The sequence below is a fragment of the Trematomus bernacchii genome, unplaced genomic scaffold (genome assembly GCF_902827165.1).
Source record: "Trematomus bernacchii unplaced genomic scaffold, fTreBer1.1, whole genome shotgun sequence".
NCBI lineage: Eukaryota > Metazoa > Chordata > Actinopteri > Perciformes > Nototheniidae > Trematomus > Trematomus bernacchii.
Window position 1 is genome coordinate 2217 of NW_022987898.1, and position 24918 is coordinate 27134.

Sequence of the window (24918 nt, forward strand, 5' to 3'; positions counted from 1 at the left end):
ATTCACTATAGACTGATTCACTATAGACTGATTCACTAAAGACTGATTCACTATAGACTGATTCACTATAGACTGATTCACTATAGACTGATTCACTAAAGACTGATTCACTATAGACTGATTCACTAAAGACTGATTCACTATAGACTGATTCACTATAGACTGATTCACTATAGACTGATTCACTATAGACTGATTCACTGAAGACTGATTCACTATAGACTGATTCACTATAGACTGATTCACTATAGACTGATTCACTGAAGACTGATTCACTATAGACTGATTCACTATAGACTGATTCACTATAGACTGATTCACTATAGATTCACTATAGATTCACTATAGACTGATTCACTATAGACTGATTCACTATAGACTGATTCACTATAGACTGATTCACTATAGACTGATTCACTATAGACTGATTCACTAAAGACTGATTCACTAAAGACTGATTCATTGTTTGTTCAAACCCCACTGCAGTCAGCATGTCGTTGTGTCCCTGTGGCGCTGTGGACTGGAGCACAGGTTCAAACCCCACTGCAGTCAGCATGTCGTTGTGTCCCTGTGGCGCAGTGGACTGGAGCACAGGTTCAAACCCCACTGCAGTCAGCATGTCGTTGTGTCCCTGTGGCGCTGTGGCCTGGAGCACAGGTTAAAACCCCACTGCAGTCAGCATGTCGTTGTGTCCCTGTGGCGCAGTGGACTGGAGCACAGGTTCAAACCCCTCGTAATTTTCCTGCACTTTAATTTTAACGCTTTTACTTGTGTTTCAATCAGAATCAGAGGTCCTTTATGAGTCCCGCAGCTTCACAGCAGATCATATCAAAGGCAGACCATACATATATATATATATATATATATATATACATATGTGTAGAGACAGCACTTAAAGTAACACTTAAAGACAAGTTAACGTGAGTTCCAGCATCAGAACAGCGAGAGTTTGACAAATAAACAGTAACACATACAAGTGATTATAGAGGGTCAAATAAAGGCTTTGGGATTTGGGGGCTTGTCGGGGCTGTGGGGGTCTAACAGGGGCCTGGGGGTCTAAAGGGGCTGTGGGGGTCTTTCAGGGGCTGTGGGGGTCTGTCAGGGCCGTGGGGGTCTATCAGGGGCTGGTGGGTCGGTCTTTCAGGGGCTGTGGGGGTCTGTCAGGGGCCGTGGGGGTCTATCAGGGGCCATGGGGATCTATCAGGGGCTGTAGGGGTCTAACAGGGGCCGTGGGAGTCTAACAGGGACTGTGGGGGTCTATCAGGGGCCATGGGGATCTATCAGGGGCTGTGGGGGTCTATCAGGGGCCATGGGGGTTGTACAGTCTGACCGCCGCAGGTTGTAAGCTGGTGAAGAACCATGTACAGAGAACTGTGGACCTGAGGGTCAAACTCCCCGGACCCTCCCTGCTCCCCCTCAGTCTGAGGAACATGAATACAGTCCTTTTTTAATATGAGGCATGAAGATTTATCCATAAAAGCACAAATAGAAACAAACACAGTGTGTTAATCATTGGGGTGGGGGTGTGAGTAGCCCCCCCTCACTCTGAAGAACCTTGTGGTTATTAGATATTTCACACACATGTAAATATGAATGGACAGGGTGATCTTTAAAGTTTTTATTATTAGGGTTTGGGGGTCAGGGGGTCAGGGGGTCGGTGGGGGGGGGGGGTCGTATGTCAAGTTGGGGTTTCCTCTGCTTAGTTGGCGGCGAGGGTCTGGTCCACCCAGCTGCGCAGCTCGGTGACGCGGGCGTAGACGGCGGGGGTGGAGGTGGAGCAGCGGCTGCTTCCCCAGGACACGATGCCCACCAGAGTCCAGGCTCCGGCATTCTCACAGACCAGAGGACCACCAGAGTCTCCCTGCAGGGGGGAGAGAGACAGGTTACACAGGGGGAGAGACACAGAGAGGGTGAGACAGGTAGGGGCGGGGCCTCACCATGCAGGAAGTGGCTCCAGCTCCTCCAGCACAGATCATGACTCCGGAGATGTTGCTGCCCCAGTGCTGCTTGCACTGCTCATTGGACAGCAGGGGGAGGGAGGCCTGCTGCAGCAGGTTGGGGGTGTTGGCAGCTGCAGGGGGAGAAATCAAACGCACCCATGAATGTTCTGCTGTCCCTGATCCAGCTAACGGTAAACGGACTGCCCTCATTAGATCTTTCTCCAGTCTGTACCTATCGTCATGCCGCTACAGAACAAGTGTTGAGACGACTTACCGTTAGCCTCCGTTAGCTTAGCATAGAAACTCACCATTGTAGCGGGTCAGCCCCCAGCCGGAGGTCACGCAGGTGGTCCCAGCGCTGAAGTTGTCGGAGGACTCGGCGAGGCAGACGGGGGAGACGTTGGGTCCCAGGAGGGCGGGCGAGGCCAGCTTGATGAGGGAGATGTCGTTGGTGATGGTGCGGGGGTTCCACAGGGGGTGGGTGAACACCTGGGGGGGGGGGGGGGGGGGGTGGGTCAGTTAATGGTAAAGGAAGGGGGGGGGGTGCTCTGAATACTGATTGGCTGACGGGGTCTCACCTGGGCGGGCTTCAGTTTCTGGATGTCCTCGTTGGAGCCGGAGCCCTTATTGTGTTCCCCAACAATCACCACATGGTACGTCCTGAAACAGGAAGTGGTGTTTCATTAAACCTTCCTTTGTGTGTTTGTGTGTGTGTGTGTGTGTGTGTGTGTGTGTGTGTGTGTGTGTGTGTGTGTGTGTGTGTGTGTGTGTTCTGACCTCACGTTGCAGTGGGCAGCGGTCACCACCCAGTTCTCGTTGATCAGGGAGCCCCACAGAAGTGGAAGCCGCTGGATTGCTGAGAGAAGCAGGGAGTGTTAAATAAGATCTGTCTCAGGTGAATATTCAGTGAGGCTCAGACTGACCTGCAGGGACACCTGCCAGGGCCAGGAGTGAGGCACGGCCTCCTCCCCGTTCACGATGCGGGCGTAACCCGACACCTGGGGGGTGATGGCAGGGGTGCCGCAGCCTGGGGGGGTCAGGTAGAAACATCAATATATATCATAGTACACACATTTAGAGAGGAGAGCCAACTGTAAATGACATGCAGCTAGCATCAGAAGAACATCTGGATACTAACTGAAGGATTGAGAACATCTGGATACTAACTGAAGGATTGAGAACATCTGGATACTAACTGAAGGATTGAGAACATCTGGATACTAACTGAAGGATTGAGAACATCTGGATACTAACTGAAGGATTGAGAACATCTGGATACTAACTGAAGGATTGAGAACATCTGGATACTAACTGAAGGATTGAGAACATCTGGATACTAACTGAAGGATTGAGAACATCTGGATACTAACTGAAGGATTGAGAACATCTGGATACTAACTGAAGAGGAACAGGTTAATAAACATCAGTACAGAATGAAGACTATCGGTCTGACCGTAGGCGGCGCTGACGAAGGCGAGGCAGGACAGGATCCAGAGGAAGGCCATGGTGAGGAAGATGATGTGTTCAGGGACGCCTGCTCTTTTATCCTGAAGCCTGCCGGTGCCACAACCAATCAGAGCGCTCACTGCTCCTGCTGCTGCCAGCTGGACCGTTCACATGCCCTGTGATTGGCTGCTGACGTCTCACAGCTCACACACCCCCATAACAAGATAACACAGGAGGCATATTTAAGTTATTAAAGTTGCAATAAATATTAAATACAGTAAAAGAGAAATACAACAAAGACAAATATAATTGCAATAATATTAATACCAATAACGATATAGGAGTTATTTTTATTATGTGTTCATCATATTTGGTCTACTGTGTTTGGTGCAGCTGTTTGTGAGGTTTTTGGAAAGATAAGGAGGTTGATCCAGGATCAGACACCCCGCCTCCTACCCTGTGATTGGCTGCTGACGTCTCATTTGTCACAGACCCCGCCTCCTGCCCTGTGATTGGCTGCTGACGTCTCATTTGTCACAGACCCCACCTCCTACCCTGTGATTGGGTTTGCATGCTATTTATTGAGTTATAAACCATTTTTTAAAATGTTGTATGTTTTTTGTTGAGTTGTAAGCTGGTAGAGAACCATGTCCAGAGACCTGTGGACCTGAGGGTCAAACTCCCCAGACCCTCCCTGCTCCCCCTGACTCTGAGGAACCCAAACACACCATTTGTATTATATGATGTATGAATACAATTATCCAACTTAGAGAGGGTCTGTGTCAGACTCTCGTCATCTCCTCACTGGGGTCCCACAGGGGTCTTTTTTATTTTTTTTTAAATGTAACCTTTATTTAACCAGATAAAAACATTGAGATAAAATCTCATTTTCAAAGCTGACCTGGCCAAGAAGGCAGCAACGTTACACATAACACAAAACACAAACATATCAAATACAGAGAACATAACTAAGAAACCAAAAGAGGAAAAAGCAGTCACTACATTGTGCACATCAGGACAATAAGAAAAGTACACTACTTGTTACTGCAAGAGCAGCTGGTGGTGAGGACTTCAGACAACTTCCATTTAAAACATGATATAGAGACAAGTGCTTCAATTGAGGCGTGATTGAAGGTCATTCCAAGACCAAGGACCATAATAAGAAAGACTCCTTTTCCCAGCCTCAGTCCGCACAGCAGGAACCTGGACCCGTATCCAGGCACTGGATCTGAGGTTGTGAGAGTCACAAACTGGGGCAAATCTAGCACATATGTAGAGTGGAAGCTTACCTAAAATGTCTTTATACATTAATAAAAACCAGTGCTGCATCCTACGCATAGTAAGTGAGGACCAACCAGTTAGGCTATACAGTGTGCAATGATGAGTCCTATAGGGTGCATTTGATATATAACGCAGTGCAGCATGGTAGAGTGGGTAGAGTTTGGCCAAAACAGTGGGACAGGTAAATCTATAGATGGTATCACCGTAGTCCAGCTGGGACAGGAATAAGCCAGAGACCAACCTTTAACGGGATGAAGTTGAAAAACAACATTTAAGTCTGTCAAGGAAGCCAAGAGTGAATTTACATTTCTTTGTTAAAACTTCAATATGGTGTTTAAAGTTCTGTCCTGGGTCCCACAGGGGTCTGTCTGTCCTGGGTCCCACAGGGGTCTGTCTGTCCTGGGTCCCACAGGGGTCTGTCTGTCCTGGGTCCCACAGGGGTCTGTCTGTCCTGGGTCCCACAGGGGTCTGTCTGTTTCCTGGGTCCCACAGGGGTCTGTCTGTCCTGGGTCCCACAGGGGTCTGTCTGTCCTGGGTCCCACAGGGGTCTGTCTGTCCTGGGTCCCACAGGGTCTGTCTGTCCTGGGTCCCACAGGGGTCTGTCTTTTTCCTGGGTCCCACAGGGTCTGTCCTGGGTCCCACAGGGGTCTGTCCTGGGTCCCACAGGGGTCTGTCTGTTTCCTGGGTCCCACAGGGGTCTGTCCTGGGTCCCACAGGGGTCTGTCTGTTTTCTGGGTCCCACAGGGGTCTGTCTGTCCTGGGTCCCACAGGGGTCTGTCTGTCCTGGGTCCCACAGGGGTCTGTCTGTCCTGGGTCCCACGGGGGTCTGTCTGTTTCCTGGGTCCCACAGGGGTCTGTCCTGGGTCCCACAGGGGTCTGTCTGTTTCCTGGGTCCCACAGGGGTCTGTCTGTCCTAGGTCCCACAGGGGTCTGTCCTGGGTGCCACAGGGGTCTGTCCTGGGTCCCACAGGGGTCTGTCTGTCCTGGGCCCCACAGGGGTCTGTCTGTCCTGGGTCCCACAGAGGTCTGTCTGTCCTGGGTCCCACAGGGGTCTGTCTGTCCTGGGTCCCACAGGGGTCTGTCTGTTCTGGGTCCCACAGGGTCTGTCTTTTTCCTGGGTCCCACAGGGGTCTGTCCTGGGTCCCACAGGGGTCTGTCCTGGGTCCCACAGGGTCTGTCTGTTTCCTGGGTCCCACAGGGGTCTGTCCTGGGTCCCACAGGGGTCTGTCCTGGGTCCCACAGGGGTCTGTCTGTTTCCTGGGTCCCACAGGGGTCTGTCTGTCCTGGGTCCCACAGGGGTCTGTCTGTCCTGGGTCCCACAGGGGTCTGTCTGTCCTGGGTCCCACAGGGGTCTGTCTTTCCTGGGTCCCACAGGGGTCTGTTCTGGTCTGATACCCAGGTGGTCGCACGCATCTCTGCCTGTCTGGCTGCCATCTCTCAGTGGATGTCTGAACACCACCTGAAGCTCAATCTAAACAAGAATAAACTCCTCTTCATCCGGTAAGGACTGTCCCATCCATGACCTGTCCATCAAAACCGGCACCTCTGTTGTTTCCTGCAAGGAACCTGGTCCTGACTCAGACTGCAAGGAACCTGGTCCTGACTCAGACTGCAAGGAACCTGGTCCTGACTCAGACTGCAAGGAACCTGGGCGTGACTCAGACTGCAAGGAACCTGGTCCTGACTCAGACTGCAAGGAACCTGGGCGTGACACTGGACGACCAGCTGAACTGCTAACATCGCTGCTACATCCCGATCCTGCAGATACACACTCTCTAACATCAGAGCACATCATTACTGACCCCTACTGTTCCCTTCTGTCCCCTACTGACCCCTATTGACCCCTACTGTCCCCTTCTGTCCCCTACTGACCCCTATTGACACCTACTGTCCCCTTCTGTCCCCTACTGACCCCTATTGACCCCTACTGTCCCCTTCTGTCCCCTACTGACCCCTATTGACACCTACTGTCCCCTTCTGTCCCCTACTGACCCCTATTGACCCCTACTGTCCCCTTCTGTCCCCTACTGACCCCTACTGTCCCCTTCTGTCCCCTACTGACCCCTATTGACCCCTACTGTCCCCTTCTGTCCCCTACTGACCCCTACTGTCCCCTTCTGTCCCCTACTGACCCCTACTGACCCCTACTGTCCCCTTCTGTCCCCTACTGACCCCTACTGTCCCCTACTGACCCCTACTGACCCCTACTGACCCCTTCTGTCCCCTACTGACCCCTACTGTCCCCTACTGACCCCTACTGTCCCCTTCTGTCCCCTACTGACCCCTACTGACCCCTTCTGTCCCCTACTGACCCCTACTGTCCCCTACTGACCCCTACTGTCCCCTTCTGTCCCCTACTGACCCCTTCTGTCCCCTACTGACCCCTACTGTCCCCTACTGACCCCTACTGTCCCCTTCTGTCCCCTACTGACCCCTACTGACCCCTACTGTCCCCTTCTGTCCCCTACTGACCCCTACTGTCCCCTACTGACCCCTACTGACCCCTACTGACCCCTTCTGTCCCCTACTGACCCCTACTGTCCCCTACTGACCCCTACTGTCCCCTTCTATCCCCTACTGACCTCTACTGACCCCTACTGACCCCTTCTGTCCCCTACTGACCCCTTCTGTCCCCTACTGACCTCTACTGACCCCTACTGTCCCCTTCTGTCCCCTACTGACCCCTACTGTCCCCTACTGACCCCTACTGACCCCTTCTGTCCCCTACTGACCCCTTCTGTCCCCTACTGACCCCTACTGTCCCCTTCTGTCCCCTACTGACCCCTTCTGTCCCCTTCTGTCCCCTTCTGTCCCCTTCTGTCCCCTTCTGTCCCCTACTGACCCCTTCTGTCCCCTACTGTCCCCTTCTGTCCCCTACTGACCCCTACTGTCCCCTTCTGTCCCCTACTGACCCCTTCTGTCCCCTTCTGTCCCCTTCTGTCCCCTACTGACCCCTACTGACCCCTTCTGTCCCCTACTGACCCCTTCTGTCCCCTACTGACCCCTACTGTCCCCTTCTGTCCCCTTCTGTCCCCTTCTGTCCCATACTGACCCCTACTGACCCCTACTGACGATGCGGTCATCTTTGTACAGGGGAAGACACTGAAATGATCTCATCCTGTCTCTCTAATGCTTTGGACAAGGTTCACCACTGGCTGAACAACATGTGCTTACAGTGAAATGTAAAAAGAACAGTATGCATGATGTTCAGTAAAGGACCAGTCAAAATCGAAGGATCCAATGTGTTTTTAAACGGAGCAGAAATAGAACTAGTCTCCCACTTCAAGTATCTTGGAGTCATACTGGACATACATAATTGTCCCCCTAAAAGGATTTTAAATAATTATTTTTGCATTTAAATGCATTTATGTTATCATTAATATGGTTCCCCAACACAATGCACATAGTCTGGAGCTCACTGGGGTCCTGCATATGCTTTAATCAGGCGTTTTAACACTTTTTCGCATGAAAATGATTTTTAATCACTATCATGGGGCTATGAAAATCAAATTCCGGGTAATGCAGAGCACAATTGTACCTTTTACTATTTAAATGTATTTGTATTATATATTTTTGGGCTAGAAAGTTGATCTTTCTGGGTGATTTAGTCAGTTTATGGAGCTTAGCCAATAAATCCTGGATGATCCAGGCCGAATTTGGGTGCTCATAGGCGGCCTGCCAGGCGCCCCCACCCGTGGAAAGCAAAAGAAAGTGAAGAAAACGGTTAATCATATCTTAACATAATCAAAAATGAAGTTTTGAAAAATTGACTGAGTGCCAACGGGTTAGGAAAACCACGACGAGTTAGACATCTGGAAAATGAATTATTTATATTTCAAACATTTGTAATAATGTTAACATTTAAAGGAGGAAATCTGGGTACACTTTATAAAATAGTGATTTGAAAAGAGGAACAAGTTGTTATTATTATGTGTAAAGAAATAAATAATGATAAAAAAGGTTTAGGCTGTGGCTCAGTGAGGAAGTGCGCTGGTTCAATCCCCCTGCAGTCAGCATGTCGTTGTGTCCCTGAACACACCTCACCCTGTGGGGACTGTCCTCAGCATGTCGTCGTGTCCCTGAACACACCTCACCCTGTGGGGACTGTCCTCAAGCATGTCGTACGTTGTCCCTGAACACACCTCACCCTGTGGGGGACTGTCCTCAGCATGTCGTCGTGTCCCTGACACACCTCACCCTGTGGGGACTGTCCTCAGCATGTCGTCGTGTCCCTGAACTACCACCTCACACTGTGGAGACTGTCCTCAGCATGTCGTCGTGTCCCTGAACACACCTCACCCTGTGGGGACTGTCCTCAGCATGTCGTCGTGTCCCTGAACACACCTCACCCTGTGGGGACTGTCCTCAGATGTCGTCGTGTCCCTGAACACACCTCACCCTGTGGGGACTGTCCCTCAGCCATGTCGTCGTTGTCCTGAACACCACCTCACCCTGTGGGGACTGTCTCAGCATGTCGTCGTGTCCCTGAACACACCTCTCACCCTGTGGGGACTGTCCTCAGCATGTCGTCGTGTCCCTGAAACCCCCTCACCCTGTGGGGACTGTCCTCAGCATGTCGTCGTGTCCCTGAACACACCTCACCCTGTGGAGACTGTCCTCAGCATGTCGTCGTGTCCCTGAACACACCTTACCCTGTGGGGACTGTCCTCAGCATGTCGTCGTGTCCCTGAACACACCTCACCCTGTGGAGACTGTCCTCAGCATGTCGTCGTGTCCCTGAACACACCTCACCCTGTGGAGACTGTCCTCAGCATGTCGTCGTGTCCCTGAACACACCTCACCCTGTGGGGACTGTCCTCAGCATGTCGTCGTGTCCCTGAACACACCTCACCCTGTGGGGGACTGTCCTCAGCATGTCGTTGTGTCCCTGAACACACCTCACCCTGTGGGGACTGTCCTCAGCATGTCGTTGTGTCCCTGAACACACCTCACCCTGTGGGGACTGTCCTCAGCATGTCGTTGTGTCCCTGAACACACCTCACCCTGTGGGGACTGTCCTCAGCATGTCGTTGTGTCCCTGAACACACCTCACCCTGTGGGGACTGTCCTCAGCATGTCGTCGTGTCCCTGAACACAACTCACCCTGTAGGGGACTGTCCTCAGCATGGTCCTAACACACCTCACCCTGTGGGGACTGTCCTCAGCATGTCGTCGTGTCCCTGAACACACCTCACCCTGTGGGGACTGTCCTCAGCATGTCGTCGTGTCCCTGAAACACACCTCACCCTGTGGGGACTGTCCTCAGCATGTCGTCGTGTCCCTGAACACACCTCACCCTGTGGGGACTGTCCTCAGCATGTCGTCGTGTCCCTGAACACACCTCACCCTGTGGGGACTGTCCTCAGCATGTCGTCGTGTCCCTGAACACACCTCACCCTGTGGAGACTGTCCTCAGCATGTCGTCGTGTCCCTGAACACACCTCACCCTGTGGGGAATGTCCTCAGCATGTCGTTGTGTCCCTGAACACACCTCACCCTGTGGGGACTGTCCTCAGCATGTCGTTGTGTCCCTGAACACACCTCACCCTGTGGGGACTGTCCTCAGCATGTCGTCGTGTCCCTGAACACACCTCACCCTGTGGAGACTGTCCTCAGCATGTCGTCGTGTCCCTGAACACACCTCACCCTGTGGGGACTGTCCTCAGCATGTCGTCGTGTCCCTGAACACACCTCACCCTGTGGGGACTGTCCTCAGCATGTCGTCGTGTCCCTGAACACACCTCACCCTGTGGGGACTGTCCTCAGCATGTCGTCGTGTCCCTGAACACACCTCACCCTGTGGGGACTGTCCTCAGCATGTCGTCGTGTCCCTGAACACACCTCACCCTGTGGGGAATGTCCTCAGCATGTCGTCGTGTCCCTGAACACAACTCACCCTGTGGGGACTGTCCTCAGCATGTCGTCGTGTCCCTGAACACACCTCACCCTGTGGGGACTGTCCTCAGCATGTCGTCGTGTCCCTGAACACACCTCACCCTGTGGGGACTGTCCTCAGCATGTCGTCGTGTCCCTGAACACACCTCACCCTGTGGGGACTGTCCTCAGCATGTCGTCGTGTCCCTGAACACACCTCACCCTGTGGGGACTGTCCTCAGCATGTCGTTGTGTCCCTGAACACACCTCACCCTGTGGGGACTGTCCTCAGCATGTCGTCGTGTCCCTGAACACACCTCACCCTGTGGGGACTGTCCTCAGCATGTCGTTGTGTCCCTGAACACACCTCACCCTGTGGAGACTGTCCTCAGCATGTCGTTGTGTCCCTGAACACACCTCACCCTGTGGGGACTGTCCTCAGCATGTCGTTGTGTCCCTGAACACAACTCACCCTGTGGGGACTGTCCTCAGCATGTCGTCGTGTCCCTGAACACACCTCACCCTGTGGGGACTGTCCTCAGCATGTCGTCGTGTCCCTGAACACACCTCACCCTGTGGGGACTGTCCTCAGCATGTCGTCGTGTCCCTGAACACACCTCACCCTGTGGGGACTGTCCTCAGCATGTCGTCGTGTCCCTGAACACACCTCACCCTGGGGGGGACTGTCCTCAGCATGTCGTCGTGTCCCTGAACACACCTCACCCTGTGGGGACTGTCCTCAGCATGTCGTCGTGTCCCTGAACACACCTCACCCTGTGGGGACGAGTGAGTTTCAAACCTGGAGGAAAAAGAAGTTTTATATTTCAAGAAAAAGCCTAAATATTTAAAAGGAGAAAATGTGAGCTGAACGTCCTTTAAGGAATAATTTTCATAAGTTTCTCACGTATTATAATGCTGCTGCTAACAGGAGACATCTGAAGAACACCCCCCCCCCACCACACACCCCCCCCCCCCCCCACACACACACACACACACACACACGCACACACACACACACACACACACACACACACACACACACACACACACACACACACACACACACACACACACACACACACACACACACACACACACACACACACACACACACACACACACACACACACACACACACACAGCTGCTCTGTTCTCAGGATGTTTAATATTTGCTCTCTCCTTCGGCGTTAATCTGAACCAGTTGCTAATAAACGTTATTCAGTCTGTTCCTGAAGTGATCAATATAAACTTTAAACTTAATGAATCAGTCAAAGATTATTTCCATCAGATTCATTGAATTTGAAAGTGTTAAAGATTTTTGACTTTATTTCTGATTAAGTATTTAAACATAAATATAAATATATGTACTTATAAGATAAGATGTATCTTTATTGTAGGGAAGGTGTGAGAGCAGCAGTGAGAGAAACACAGATGGTCCTCATGAGGAGAAACAGAGAGTTTCATGTTTCATGAGGAACCTATGTGCTGCAGGTCTCTATGATCTCAATGGGACCATCTGGTTAAAGGTTTGAAATGAAATGAAATAAAAACAACACAACTTAAATAAATAAAACAAACATAGAATGTACATGTATACATGTGCGTGAGCAAGGCTAAATATATATGCATTTAAATGTGCAGATATATCAGTATGTTTTTTAGAGTAGCGTTTATTGTTTTCCAGTCTCCCTACGGAGGCGTGTGAGCTGTGAGATGTGAGCAGCCAATCACAGGGCATGTGAACGGTCCAGCTGGCAGCAGCAGGAGCAGTGAGCGCTCTGATTGGCTGTGGCACCGGCAGGCTTCAGGATAAAAGAGCAGGCGTCCCTGAACACATCATCTTCCTCACCATGGCCTTCCTCTGGATCCTGTCCTGCCTCGCCTTCGTCAGCGCCGCCTACGGTCAGACCGATAGTCTTCATTCTGTACTGATGTTTATTAACCTGTTCCTCTTCAGTTAGTATCCAGATGTTCTCAATCCTTCAGTTAGTATCCAGATGTTCTCAATCCTTCAGTTAGTATCCAGATGTTCTCAATCCTTCAGTTAGTATCCAGATGTTCTCAATCCTTCAGTTAGTATCCAGATGTTCTCAATCCTTCAGTTAGTATCCAGATGTTCTCAATCCTTCAGTTAGTATCCAGATGTTCTCAATCCTTCAGTTAGTATCCAGATGTTCTCAATCCTTCAGTTAGTATCCAGATGTTCTCAATCCTTCAGTTAGTATCCAGATGTTCTTCTGATGCTAGCTGCATGTCATTTACAGTTGGCTCTCCTCTCTAAATGTGTGTACTATTATATATATTGATGTTTCTACCTGACCCCCCCAGGCTGCGGCACCCCTGCCATCACCCCCCAGGTGTCGGGTTACGCCCGCATCGTGAACGGGGAGGAGGCCGTGCCTCACTCCTGGCCCCTGGCAGGTGTCCCTGCAGGTCAGTCTGAGCCTCACTGAATATTCACCTGAGACAGATCTTATTTAACACTCCCTGCTTCTCTCAGCAATCCAGCGGCTTCCACTTCTGTGGGGGCTCCCTGATCAACGAGAACTGGGTGGTGACCGCTGCCCACTGCAACGTGAGGTCAGAACACACACACACACACACACACACACACACACACACACACACACACACACACACACACACACACACACACACACACACACACACACACACACACACACACACACACACACACACACACACACACACACACACACACACACACATACAAAGGAAGGTTTAATGAAACACCACTTCCTGCTTCCTGTTTCAGGACGTACCATGTGGTGATTGTTGGGGAACACAATAAGGGCTCCGGCTCCAACGAGGACATCCAGAAACTGAAGCCCGCCCAGGTGAGACCCCGTCAGCCAATCAGTATTCAGAGCACCCCCCCCCCCTTCCTTTACCATTAACTGACCCACCCCCCCCCCCCAGGTGTTCACCCACCCCCTGTGGAACCCCCGCACCATCACCAACGACATCTCCCTCATCAAGCTGGCCTCGCCCGCCCTCCTGGGACCCAACGTCTCCCCCGTGTGCCTCGCCGAGTCCTCCGACAACTTCAGCGCTGGGACCACCTGCGTGACCTCCGGCTGGGGGCTGACCCGCTACAATGGTGAGTTTCTATGCTAAGCTAACGGAGGCTAACGGTTAGTCGTCTCAACACTTGTTCTGTAGCGGCTTGACGATAGGTACAGACTGGAGAAAGATCTAAATGAGGCAGTCCGTTTACCGTTAGCTGGATCAGGGACAGCAGAACATTCATGGGTGCGTTTGATTTCTCCCCCTGCAGCTGCCAACACCCCCAACCTGCTGCAGCAGGCCTCCCTCCCCCTGCTGTCCAACGAGCAGTGCAAGCAGCACTGGGGCAGCAACATCTCCGGAGTCATGATCTGTGCTGGAGGAGCTGGAGCCACTTCCTGCATGGTGAGGCCCCGCCCCTACCTGTCTCACCCTCTCTGTGTCTCTCCCCCTGTGTAACCTGTCTCTCTCCCCCCTGCAGGGAGACTCTGGTGGTCCTCTGGTCTGTGAGAATGCCGGAGCCTGGACTCTGGTGGGCATCGTGTCCTGGGGAAGCAGCCGCTGCTCCACCTCCACCCCCGCCGTCTACGCCCGCGTCACCGAGCTGCGCAGCTGGGTGGACCAGACCCTCGCCGCCAACTAAGCAGAGGAAACCCCCACTTGACATACGACCCCCCCCCCCCCACCGAACCCCTGACCCCCAAACCCTAATAATAAAAACTCTGAAACTCACATACCATGTCTGTCTTTCATTAAGGTTCCTCCGACTGAGGGGGAGCAGCTCTCACCCCGTCCCCCAACCCAAAAATAAAATGTGAACATCACCCCCTGCGTTTGTTGTTTCCATTTCTGCTATTTGTGTTTTTATAGATAAATATATACATCATATAATAAAATACCTTTTTAGGGTCCCCCGACTGACGGGGAGCAATTCTCAACTTGACCCCTGACCCCTACCCCCAAAACTCTGACCATCACCCACCATGTCTGTGTTTTGGTTTAATAAATGTGTGTAGATATTCAAATAGATATGATGTGATTCAGGTACCTCAGACTGGGGGGGAGCAGCTCGGACCCTCCCCCCTGAACGTTAGTTCCCCGATGCAGGGGCAAAGGATCAGAAAGCATGTTGTTGCTTCTGACTGAGGAGACTGGCTTATTGTAAAGAGCTTCAAACCATCTCATACAGACAGGGGGCCAAATCCACATGTTGATAGAACATTAAATAAATATGGCCATTCTATCCAAGGCTTTCTCTGCATCCAGTGATATTGCATCCAGTGATATTGCATCCAGTGATATTGCATCCAGTGATATTGCATCCAGTGATATTGCATCCAGTGATATTGCATCCAGTGATATTGCATCCAGTGATATTGCATCCAGTGATATTGCATCCAGTGATATTGCCATTGCTGGGAGATGGAGGGTGTTAGCGCTACATATAACCTGGAGCAGCCTTCTCATGTTATTAGCTGACTGGCGTCCAGCTACTAATCCTACCTGGTCTAGATTCACTAGGGATGGGATCACTCCCTCCAGGCGAAGGGCTAGGATTTTTGCAAACACCTTGTAATCATTGTTAAGAAGACTTAGGGGTCGGTAGTTGCTCATGTATTGATGATCTTTCCCAGGTTTCGGAAGTAGACATAATGTGGCGGTACGCATTGTTAGGGGCATTGATTGTTTTTCTATCATGTCGTTATACAACATAACCAACAATGGCGACAACACTTCCAGAAAGCATTTATGAAATTCAATACTAAAGCCATCGCACCCAGGGGTCTTGCCCTAATTGGGGACTCCAATTTAGCACGACTCCCACCATTCACCATAAATGATCTGCAAATTGACAGTTACCCGGGGGCTACGTTCAGACATGCCGAGGCCATCATCAAAAAGGCCACTTCTTCCACTGTGGTGCAAAAAGTGATCTTGTCATTTGGACTAAATAACAGAACAAATCAAGTTAAGAAGACCACCTTGAAACAGCTGCAGGCAGCAGTCCGAGCTGCTAAGTTGAGGTTCCCACAGGCAGCAATCTGGATACCTGTTATAAATTACTCACACTTTCTGCCACATCATGAACAAAAACATTTGCTCCATTTAAATGACTACATCACACAGAATCTAAAGCACATACCACAGCTGCCAAGCGGGTCATTTGGGACCGAAAAGGATCATGTCCATTGGACGAAAGCCACCGCAAGACTCATGCTGCAACACTGGTGTAAGCAGGTAAACTAAATGTCCCCTCAAATCTGCCTTTACAGGAGGGGAATAAAAATGTTTTAATATTAGCCAAACACGTCACATTGACTCCCCCGCAGATCTCGCTCTTAAACAGGGGTCTAAATTTCATCCCTACAAAAGGTAGTAACACAAATCTTATCGAGCAAGGCAGGTGGGATTTGCAACAGTACCACAGGAGATTGAAACTAGCAACATATTTTGAACACAAAAAAGATTCTGTCCCACCTCCATTTACTCCCAAATCGCACTGGGTTCCCGCCGCGGGCACACTTCCGGCGGAACCCACCACTCTCATTGCAGCTGATATCAACCACTTTGATAGCAGCTTCCAGATGCTCCGTGTCCAACCGAACCTCTGTCCAGAGGAGGTTGCAGCATTGCAGGAGCTCAGCAACAACAAACAGATCATCATTAAGCCAGCCGATAAAGGCAGCGTAGTTGTTGTTATGGACCGGGACCAGTACCTATGGAAGGGATACAGACAATTATCGGACACCAACTATTATTCCAAATTGAACAAACCAATTTATCTGGACACAATCAAATCAGTTGACAAGATCTTACAAACACTATATGACAAAAAATTCATTAATGCCAAGCAAATGAAGTTTCTATCAGGCACCGATGTACCCAGGGCCAGAGTATTTTACATGCTGCCAAAGATACACAAGGAAAGACACAAATGGTCCTTACCTTATGAAATTCCTCCTGGCAGACCCATAGTGTCTGATTGCAGCAGCGAAACCTACCGCACGGCCGAGTTCATTGATTTTTTCCTCTATCCTCTCTCCTTCATCCACGCCAGCTACATAAAGGACACCTATGACTTCTTAAGAAAAATTAGACTACTCGATGTACCTCAGGACGCCATGCTATTCACCATGGATGTAGATAGCTTATACACACACATTGACTTCCAAGAAGGCATACAAGCCATAAAAAACATATTCTGGAAACACCCTGATAAAAAAAGACCAGATAAGGAATTACTACAATTATTAGAAATCAATTTGACACGTAATGACTTTGAATTCAATGGAGATTTCTTTCTGCAGATTAAAGGCACTGCTATGGGAAAGAAGTTTGCACCGGCCTATGCGAACATTTTTATGGCAGAGTGGGAAACTTCTGCCCTTTCCTCCTGCCAAAAGACTCCCAAACACTATTTCAGATATCTGGACGACATCTGGGGCGTTTGGTCTCACTCAAAAGAGGATTTTGACTTATTTGTAACCACTCTAAATAACCACAACAAATCCATCTCACTTAAATCCATCACCAGCTACACCTCAGTGGACTTTCTGGACACCACCACTTTCAAAGGAATTAACTTCCATAATACACATCAATTGGATGCTAAAGTATTTTTTAAAGAGACAGACACCCACGCCCTGCTCCACAAAACTAGCCACCATCCGAATCACACTTACGCGGGATTGGTTAAATCACAGCTTTTGAGGTTCCATAGAATATGCAGCAACAGAGATGATTTCATTATGGCCACCAAAACGCTCTTTGGAGCATTGTTCTCTAGAGGGTATACTCGCTCCTTTCTAAAAACATGCTTTAGAACATTTCAACAGACGAAACCCATTTCGGTCTCCTCCAAATTGCCTTTTATAACTACATATTCCCAGTCAGCTGTTAAATTAGTCAGAGTCATCAAATCCAACTTTCAAAACATTATAGGAAATACGGACATTTTACAAGACCACACTATTATTGCAGCGTTTAGGAAAAACAGAAACCTGCAGTCGTACTTGGTCAAAGCAAAAATACAACCCATATTGACCCCAAATTCCAGAGGTCATGGTGATTTTTTTCAGCAACAAATCTGGTTGCGCAGCAAATCCAATAACAATGTTTATAAAACACAGGATCTGGGCAGTCTACAATCTAAAAACTGTGTTTACCTCATTACATGTAAACATTGTGGACTACAGTATGTGGTTGAAACTGGCAATACAATTTCGATATGATTCACCCAACATAGATATAATATTTTGAAAAGAAAAAACACACTTACTCCATTAGTTACTCACTTCCTGCTCCATGGATGGCAATCCGTTCAAGCAGCGGTCCTGGAGTCCAACTCCAGATGGTCTGTGGCCCAGAGACGTAGATGTGAGAGACTTTGGATAGCCAGATTCGACACCCTAACCCCTAACCCTAACCCCTAACCCTAACCCTAACCCTAACCCTAACCCCTAACCCTAACCCTAACCCTAACCCTTTATCTAGAGAGCCATTGAAGCCCAAGAATTTATCCTTCCACAAATCTTTTCAACTGCTGTATTAATAAAGTTGCCACGTGTTTTCAAATTCAAGTTAAGGCACAATCTGTGTAAAACATTACAAATATTCTTCATTTGCAGTATTTTAAAAGTGTTCAGAAAGACTGCATCAATTATGCTATATATATATCTATATATATATAATATCAATATTGTTATTAACTTCCACCAAAGTCAATTTAAATAGCAGGCAAAAATGGGTTAATTGCCATGGATGTGGTGTTTGATATATTTACGTTCAATTTGAACTATTTTAGGCAGAAAAACGTATATTGACTAAACCTTTTTTAATTTACTATAATTTAGAAAGGTTTTTGTGAGAAATCATTTCAAAAGTAAACTTCTTTTTCATTTTATATTTACATTTGAAATGTTTGCACACAACATTATTAATTTATACATATTTTTTAAATTATGAATCCATTTATTTTATTGTATTTCCTTGAGGCTGGGGAAGATATCCAGCATGTGGTTCAACATGTAATACAAGTAAGTACAAGTACAACATGGAAAAGTAAATAAAATAGGTTTAATAGGAGGATGTGGATTTATTTTCTCTCACCTTGTAATTACACAATCAAACAATCTATAATTTAGCTCTGGCCTTCACAAAAACATTTTGTTGAATTGGACACATTTTTCGAAGCTCTATTGACTGACATGCGATGACTGGGACTGATGGAAGAATCTGAGAGGAATGAACTAGGAGCAGAGAAATAATCATATTTAAAAGACAGCAGCCCCATAAGAGGCCAACCAGAGTCACAAGGGAGCGCCACTTTGCTGAAGGATAGACCAGCTGTCCAGGCCAGACTCTAAAGGCTTTCCAAGGGGTACAAATGCTGCTGCCGGAGTACTGAAGTGTTGCTGATATCATACCATCCTCTTAAAATACTCTGTCCAACAATATCAGTCTCATGAGAAAGGTGTTTTAACGCTTATTCAAAATAGCAGAGAAATATGCATTATTGTACTCAGGAGGGGACATTGACAGAGGATTACTCAAAAAGTACACAGTAAAAGTACTTCATAGTACTTGTGGGAGTAGTTTCACTAGTACTGAGTCCAACAGTGTCAATCTCATGAAGAACTATTGGCAAAAAATAATTTTTTCCCTCATCAAACTTAGCAGAAGTGGCTTGATTTTGTTCTCAGGAGGGGACTTTGACAGAGGATTAAAAAGAAAAACACACACTAGAAGTACTTCAATGTATTGTGATAGTAGGTGTAAGAATACTGCGTCCAGCAGTCTCAATATCATTAAGAATTTATGGTAAAATTGTCTTTTTAACGGTTATTCAAAATAGCAGAAAACATGCATTATGTACTATGGAGGGGACTCTGATAGAGGATTACTCACAAAGTACACAGTAAAAGTACTTCTGGTAGCAGTCAACTAGTACCGAGTCCTACAGTATCAGTTGTATTCAGAATTTATGGTAAAAAATATTTGTATCACTCATTGAATATAGCAGGACAGAAAATGAAGAGCAGCTGATTGACCGAGTGCAGAATCGCTGTATAGTTGAAATCTCCTTAGTTACAATGTTGTCCATTTTAGACAAAGGCTTATTATATTTACAGCCCTAAGAACATTCATTTTCTGGGCTCAATATGTGTCTTGGCTGTTTTCGTTGTGATCGCTAAATTCACCTTGTTTATAATATTATCACTATAACACCTGTCATCAGACTGGCAAGGGCTGTTCCATGCTCTGCTCAACCTCCCGCCTTCCCAATGGACTCAGTAGCGCCCCCTGCTGCCGTGGAGCATGTGTGAGTGAGCATGTGTGAGTGAGCATGTGTGAGTGTGTATGAGCCAGCCACGGCGTAATATTCCGCCGTGAGAAGAAAAAGTTTTGTACTTGTAAAAAAGATGTTGTAGTTGTAATAAAAATGTGTGTACTTGTAAAACCTAAGCTGAATTTGTCTCTGAAACATGATTTATTAGAAAAATGTTATGTGTTTGTTTGATAGATACGTTTTTTCTTTGCAAAACTAAATGCATTAGTTTGTAGATGGTGTTTTGTATTTGCAAACCACATTGTGTTTGTTAGTGAATCATGAGGCATTTGTAAAACCTGTTTAGTTTGTTTGTGGAGTTATGGCAGGAAATTAGCTCCATACATATTGCCGCGTTGGCTACCTAATGCAACGTGGTGTGATGTCTTTGTTAGCTTCTCATGTCACGGGTTTGGATCGGTCAGTAATGATACTAATACTGTCAAATCTGTGGAATCTCAGCTTGCTAATCGATATCTTGTTTGTGCAGATACGATAAGTAATAAGGGTATTTTAACGTCAGTTCTGTGCTAAGTGTGTTAGCATTTTTCCGCTCAGGGCTAATTCAGAGCATTTGTTATTACCCTTATGTTTTGTTTTGCTAAAAATGGTTAATATTGTCTGATAGCTGAATTTCTTCCCGTTAAGTGGGTATGACACATTAATAGGTTTTTAAATGTTAAGAAGCCCTCAGACGCTGTTTCTTGCAGATGTTGCGATTTTTCCCCATGGGAATGGGGCATAACAGTTTAAAGATAAAATATGAATTACCTGTAGTAATTATAAATCTAAAATGTTTTGTTTCCTCTAGATGATGTTTGAACAACTACAGAGGGTGGCCAACAGGTGCAGATATTAAAACCCAAATGTTCATGTACACACACAGAAACATCTTCAGCAACAACACATGCAGCATTTAGAAAACATTCAGCAACTTGAAGAAACATGCGCTGCAAGAAGCTCAGAACACAACGGAGACCAGGGGACACTAAAGAGTGACGCACACAGCTGGGAGACCAGAGGACACTAAAGAGTGACGCACACAGCTGGGATACCAGGGGACACTAAAGAGTGACGCACACAGCTGGGATACCAGGGGACACTAAAGAGTGAGGCACACAGCTGGGAGACGAGGGGACACTAAAGAGTGACGCACACAGCTGGGAGACCAAGGGACACTAAAGAGTGACGCACACAACTGGGAGACCAGGGGACACTAAAGAGTGACGCACACAGCTGGGATACCAGGGGACACTAAAGAGTGAGGCACACAGCTGGGAGACCAGGGGACACTAAAGAGTGACGCACACAGCTGGGAGACCAGGGGACACTAAAGAGTGACGCACACAGCTGGGAGACCAGGGGACACTAAAGAGTGACGCACACAGCTGGGAGACCAGGGGACACTAAAGAGTGACGCACACAGCTGGAGACCAGGGGACACTAAAGAGTGACGCACACAGCTGGAGACCAGGGGACACTAAAGAGTGACGCACACAGCTGGGAGACCAGGGGACACTAAAGAGTGACGCACACAGCTGGGAGACCAGGGGACACTAAAGAGTGACGCACACAGCTGGGAGACCAGGGGACACTAAAGAGTGACGCACACAGCTGGAGACCAGGGGACACTAAAGAGTGACGCACACAGCTGGGATACCAGGGGACACTAAAGAGTGACGCACACAGCTGGGATACCAGGGGACACTAAAGACTGACGCACACAGCTGGGAGACCAGGGGACACTAAAGAGTGACGCACACAGCTGGGATACCAGGGGACACTAAAGACTGACGCACACAGCTGGGAGACCAGGGGACACTAAAGAGTGACGCACACAACTGGAGACCAGGGGACACTAAAGAGTGACGCACACAGCTGGGAGACCAGGGCACACTAAAGAGTGACGCACACAACTGGAGACCAGGGGACACTAAAGAGTGACGCACACAGCTGGGAGACCAGGGCACACTAAAGAGTGACGCACACAGCTGGAGACCAGGGGACACTAAAGAGTGACGCACACAGCTGGGAGACCAGGGGACACTAAAGAGTGACGCACACAGCTGGAGACCAGGGGACACTAAAGAGTGACGCACACAGCTGGAGACCAGGGCACACTAAAGAGTGACGCACACAGCTGGGAGACCAGGGGACACTAAAGAGTGACGCACACAGCTGGAGACCAGGGGACACTAAAGAGTGACGCACACAGCTGGGAGACCAGGGGACACTAAAGAGTGACGCACACAGCTGGGAGACCAGGGGACACTAAAGAGTGACGCACACAGCTGGAGACCAGGGGACACTAAAGAGTGACGCACACAGCTGGGAGACCAGGGGACACTAAAGAGTGACGCACACAGCTGGGAGACCAGGGGACACTAAAGAGTGACGCACACAGCTGGGAGACCAGGGGACACTAAAGAGTGACGCACACAGCTGGAGACCAGGGGACACTAAAGAGTGACGCACACAGCTGGCGACCAGGGGACACTAAAGAGTGACACACACAACCCCCTCAAAAAAAAAGGAAAAATACCCAAAAAGATGTGGAAAAACAGACAGACAGACAAATGAAATCAAACAATGTGGTCCTGCTTTCCGTTGTGTTTTAAAGATGTTTCTTAAAGTGTGGAACATTTATGATGTTCTCTCTGCATCGTTTCTGAAGCTGCAGTACGTTTCTCGTGATGGAAGAGGTTTGGGACCTGGAGAGTAAATGTGTATTTAGTCACATAATGAAAACCAGGAAAGGGCGGCATGTATCAGATATAAAGTCCTGGTTCTTTGTATAATAAAATAACGAAGTTCCTTTTGTTTCCTCTGTGTTTGTTTCATGTTCATCAGTCGGAGTCTCTGAACACCAGGTCCTTCGCGCTGCCGGCGGTTCGCAGCGTTTCTTCGCCGTCCTTCTTCCTCATCTTCCTCGGCTTGATGTTCAGACTCTTGGAGCGCAGCGTCGGGTACATCCTGTCCTCCAGAAGCTCCTCCCCCTCTCTGATGTTACTCTCCTCCACTTCCTGTTTGTCCTCCGGGTCCTGGTGGGCGGAGCTACAGATGACCGTGCTGCTGAAGAACTTCCTATTGGAGGAGCTGCTGAGGGTGGGGGAGGACAGATAATGCGTGACCTTTGACCTCTCCAGGGGGAAGGACACCGAACCCCACAGCCGGGTTTTCTCCGGAGGGTCAGGGCTGATGGGGGGGTTGGGGTCGGGGGGGCAGGGGGAGATCAGGATGTCAACGTTGGACAGAGACTGAGTCCTCTCTCTGGAAACCCCCACCTCCAGAGTCCACCCTGAAACAGGAAGCACAGGTTAGCATGTGTTAGTACTGTTAGCACAGGTTAGCATGTGTTAGTACTGTTAGCACAGGTTAGCATGTGTTAGTACTGTTAGCATGTGTTAGCACAGGTTAAACACTTAGCAAAAGTAAGCGCAGGTGTACAAACTCTTTCTCTCAGAGATAATCTAAGTTATTTTCTGATACCTTTGTACGATTTCATCATAAATTGAGACTTTAATTGCAGAAAAACCACATTCATCATTTATCATGAATCTGTGTGGTTTTTTTTAGCGCAGATATTCTCTTTAATCTCAGAACATCCAAGTTTTTCCCTGTTTTTAGCAGTTTTTGTTTGAATTTTACGACTTTAATCCTGTTAACCAAGGTCCTTCAGTGTTAGCTTCCTGGTTCTTGTCCCACCTCTCAGGGGTCTGGCTCGTCTCTCTGGGCTCAGTTGGAAGCTCTCGTTGCCCCCCTCAACGTCCCCGGCCCTGAAGAGGTCCTTCCCCAGCTCTGTGTCCCCGGAGAGGCCCTTCCCCATCTCTGTGTCCCAGGAGAGGCCCTTCCCCATCTCTGTGTCCCCGGAGACGACCTTCCCGTCCCCCGTCTCCCCGGAGAGGCCCTTCCCCAGCTCTGGGTATCCAGAGAGGGCCTTCCCTACCTCTGTGTCCCTGGAGAGGCCCTTCCCCATCTCTGTGTCCCTGGAGACGCCCTTCCCCAGCTCTGTGGCCCCGGAGAGGCCCTTCCCGTCCTCCGTCTCCCCGGAGAGGCCCTTCCCCAGCTCTGTGTCCCTGGAGACGCCCTTCCCTACCTCTGTGTCCCTGGAGAGGCCCTTCCCCATCTCTGTGTCCCTGGAGACGCCCTTCCCCAGCTCTGTGGCCCCGGAGAGGCCCTTCCCGTCCTCCGTCTCCCCGGAGAGGCCCTTCCCCAGCTCTAGGTATCCAGAGAGGGCCTTCCCTACCTCTGTGTCCCTGGAGAGGCCCTTCCCCATCTCTGTGTCCCCGGAGAGGCCCTTCCCGTCCTCCGTCTCCCCGGAGAGGCCCTTCCCCAGCTCTAGGTATCCAGAGAGGGCCTTCCCTACCTCTGTGTCCCTGGAGAGGCCCTTCCCCATCTCTGTGTCCCCGGAGAGGCCCTTCCCATCCTCCGTCTCCCCGGAGAGGCCCTTCCCCAGCTCCGTGTCCCGGGAGAGGCCCTTCCCCATCTCTGTGTCCCCGGAGAGGCCCTTCCCCAGCTCCGTGTCCCGGGAGAGGCCCTTCCCCTCCTCCGTCTCCCCGGAGAGGCCCTTCCCCATCTCTGTGTCCCCGGAGAGGCCCTTCCCCAGCTCCGTGTCCCCGGAGAGGCCCTTCCCCTCCTCCGTCTCCCCGGAGAGGCCCTTAACCATCTCCGTGTCCCCGGAGAGGCCCTTCCCCCCCTCTGGGGACCCGGGGCCCCTGTCCTCCAGCTCCAGCTGGTAGCGGTACAGGCTGTACCCGTCACTGCTGTTCATGCTGCCGTGGCGCAGCAGGCCCGGGCCCTCGCCGAGGGAGGAGCCCCGGCTGGGGACCAGCTCGGCCCGGTCAAGCCCCCCCAGCCGCTCAAGAGCACTCAGCATCCGGGAGGAAAACTCCTCCAGCTGAGTCAGCCGGAGGTCCACGGTCTGCAGGGACGCCTTCATCGAGTGCTCCCGCTCGTTCACCTCCTCCAGACGCATGGACATGTTCTCCACCCTGCCACACATGATAGAAGTCTGTATAAGTA

General features: G+C 49.6%; 2 protein-coding genes and 1 pseudogene across 2 annotated transcripts; 1 reads left to right on the forward strand and 2 right to left on the reverse strand.

The window, feature by feature from the left end:
• Positions 1–1606: 1606 nt before the first annotated feature.
• LOC117469923 (chymotrypsin B-like) lies at positions 1607–3456 on the reverse strand. The gene is given in 8 exon segments (XM_034114397.1): positions 1607–1861; positions 1938–2071; positions 2249–2429; positions 2519–2600; positions 2718–2772; positions 2775–2796; positions 2864–2967; positions 3394–3456. Coding segments are annotated over 8 exon segments (792 nt in total). The 5' UTR covers positions 3446–3456; the 3' UTR covers positions 1607–1699.
• Positions 3457–12381: 8925 nt separating this feature from the next.
• Positions 12382–14378, forward strand: LOC117469922 (chymotrypsin B-like). Its single transcript, XM_034114396.1, is given in 8 exon segments — positions 12382–12443; positions 12870–12952; positions 12954–12974; positions 13042–13121; positions 13318–13399; positions 13482–13662; positions 13840–13973; positions 14050–14378. Coding segments are annotated over 8 exon segments (795 nt in total). The 5' UTR covers positions 12382–12391; the 3' UTR covers positions 14212–14378.
• Positions 14379–22742: 8364 nt separating this feature from the next.
• The window catches only part of LOC117469924, a 44896-nt pseudogene continuing 42720 nt past the window's right edge, over positions 22743–24918 (reverse strand).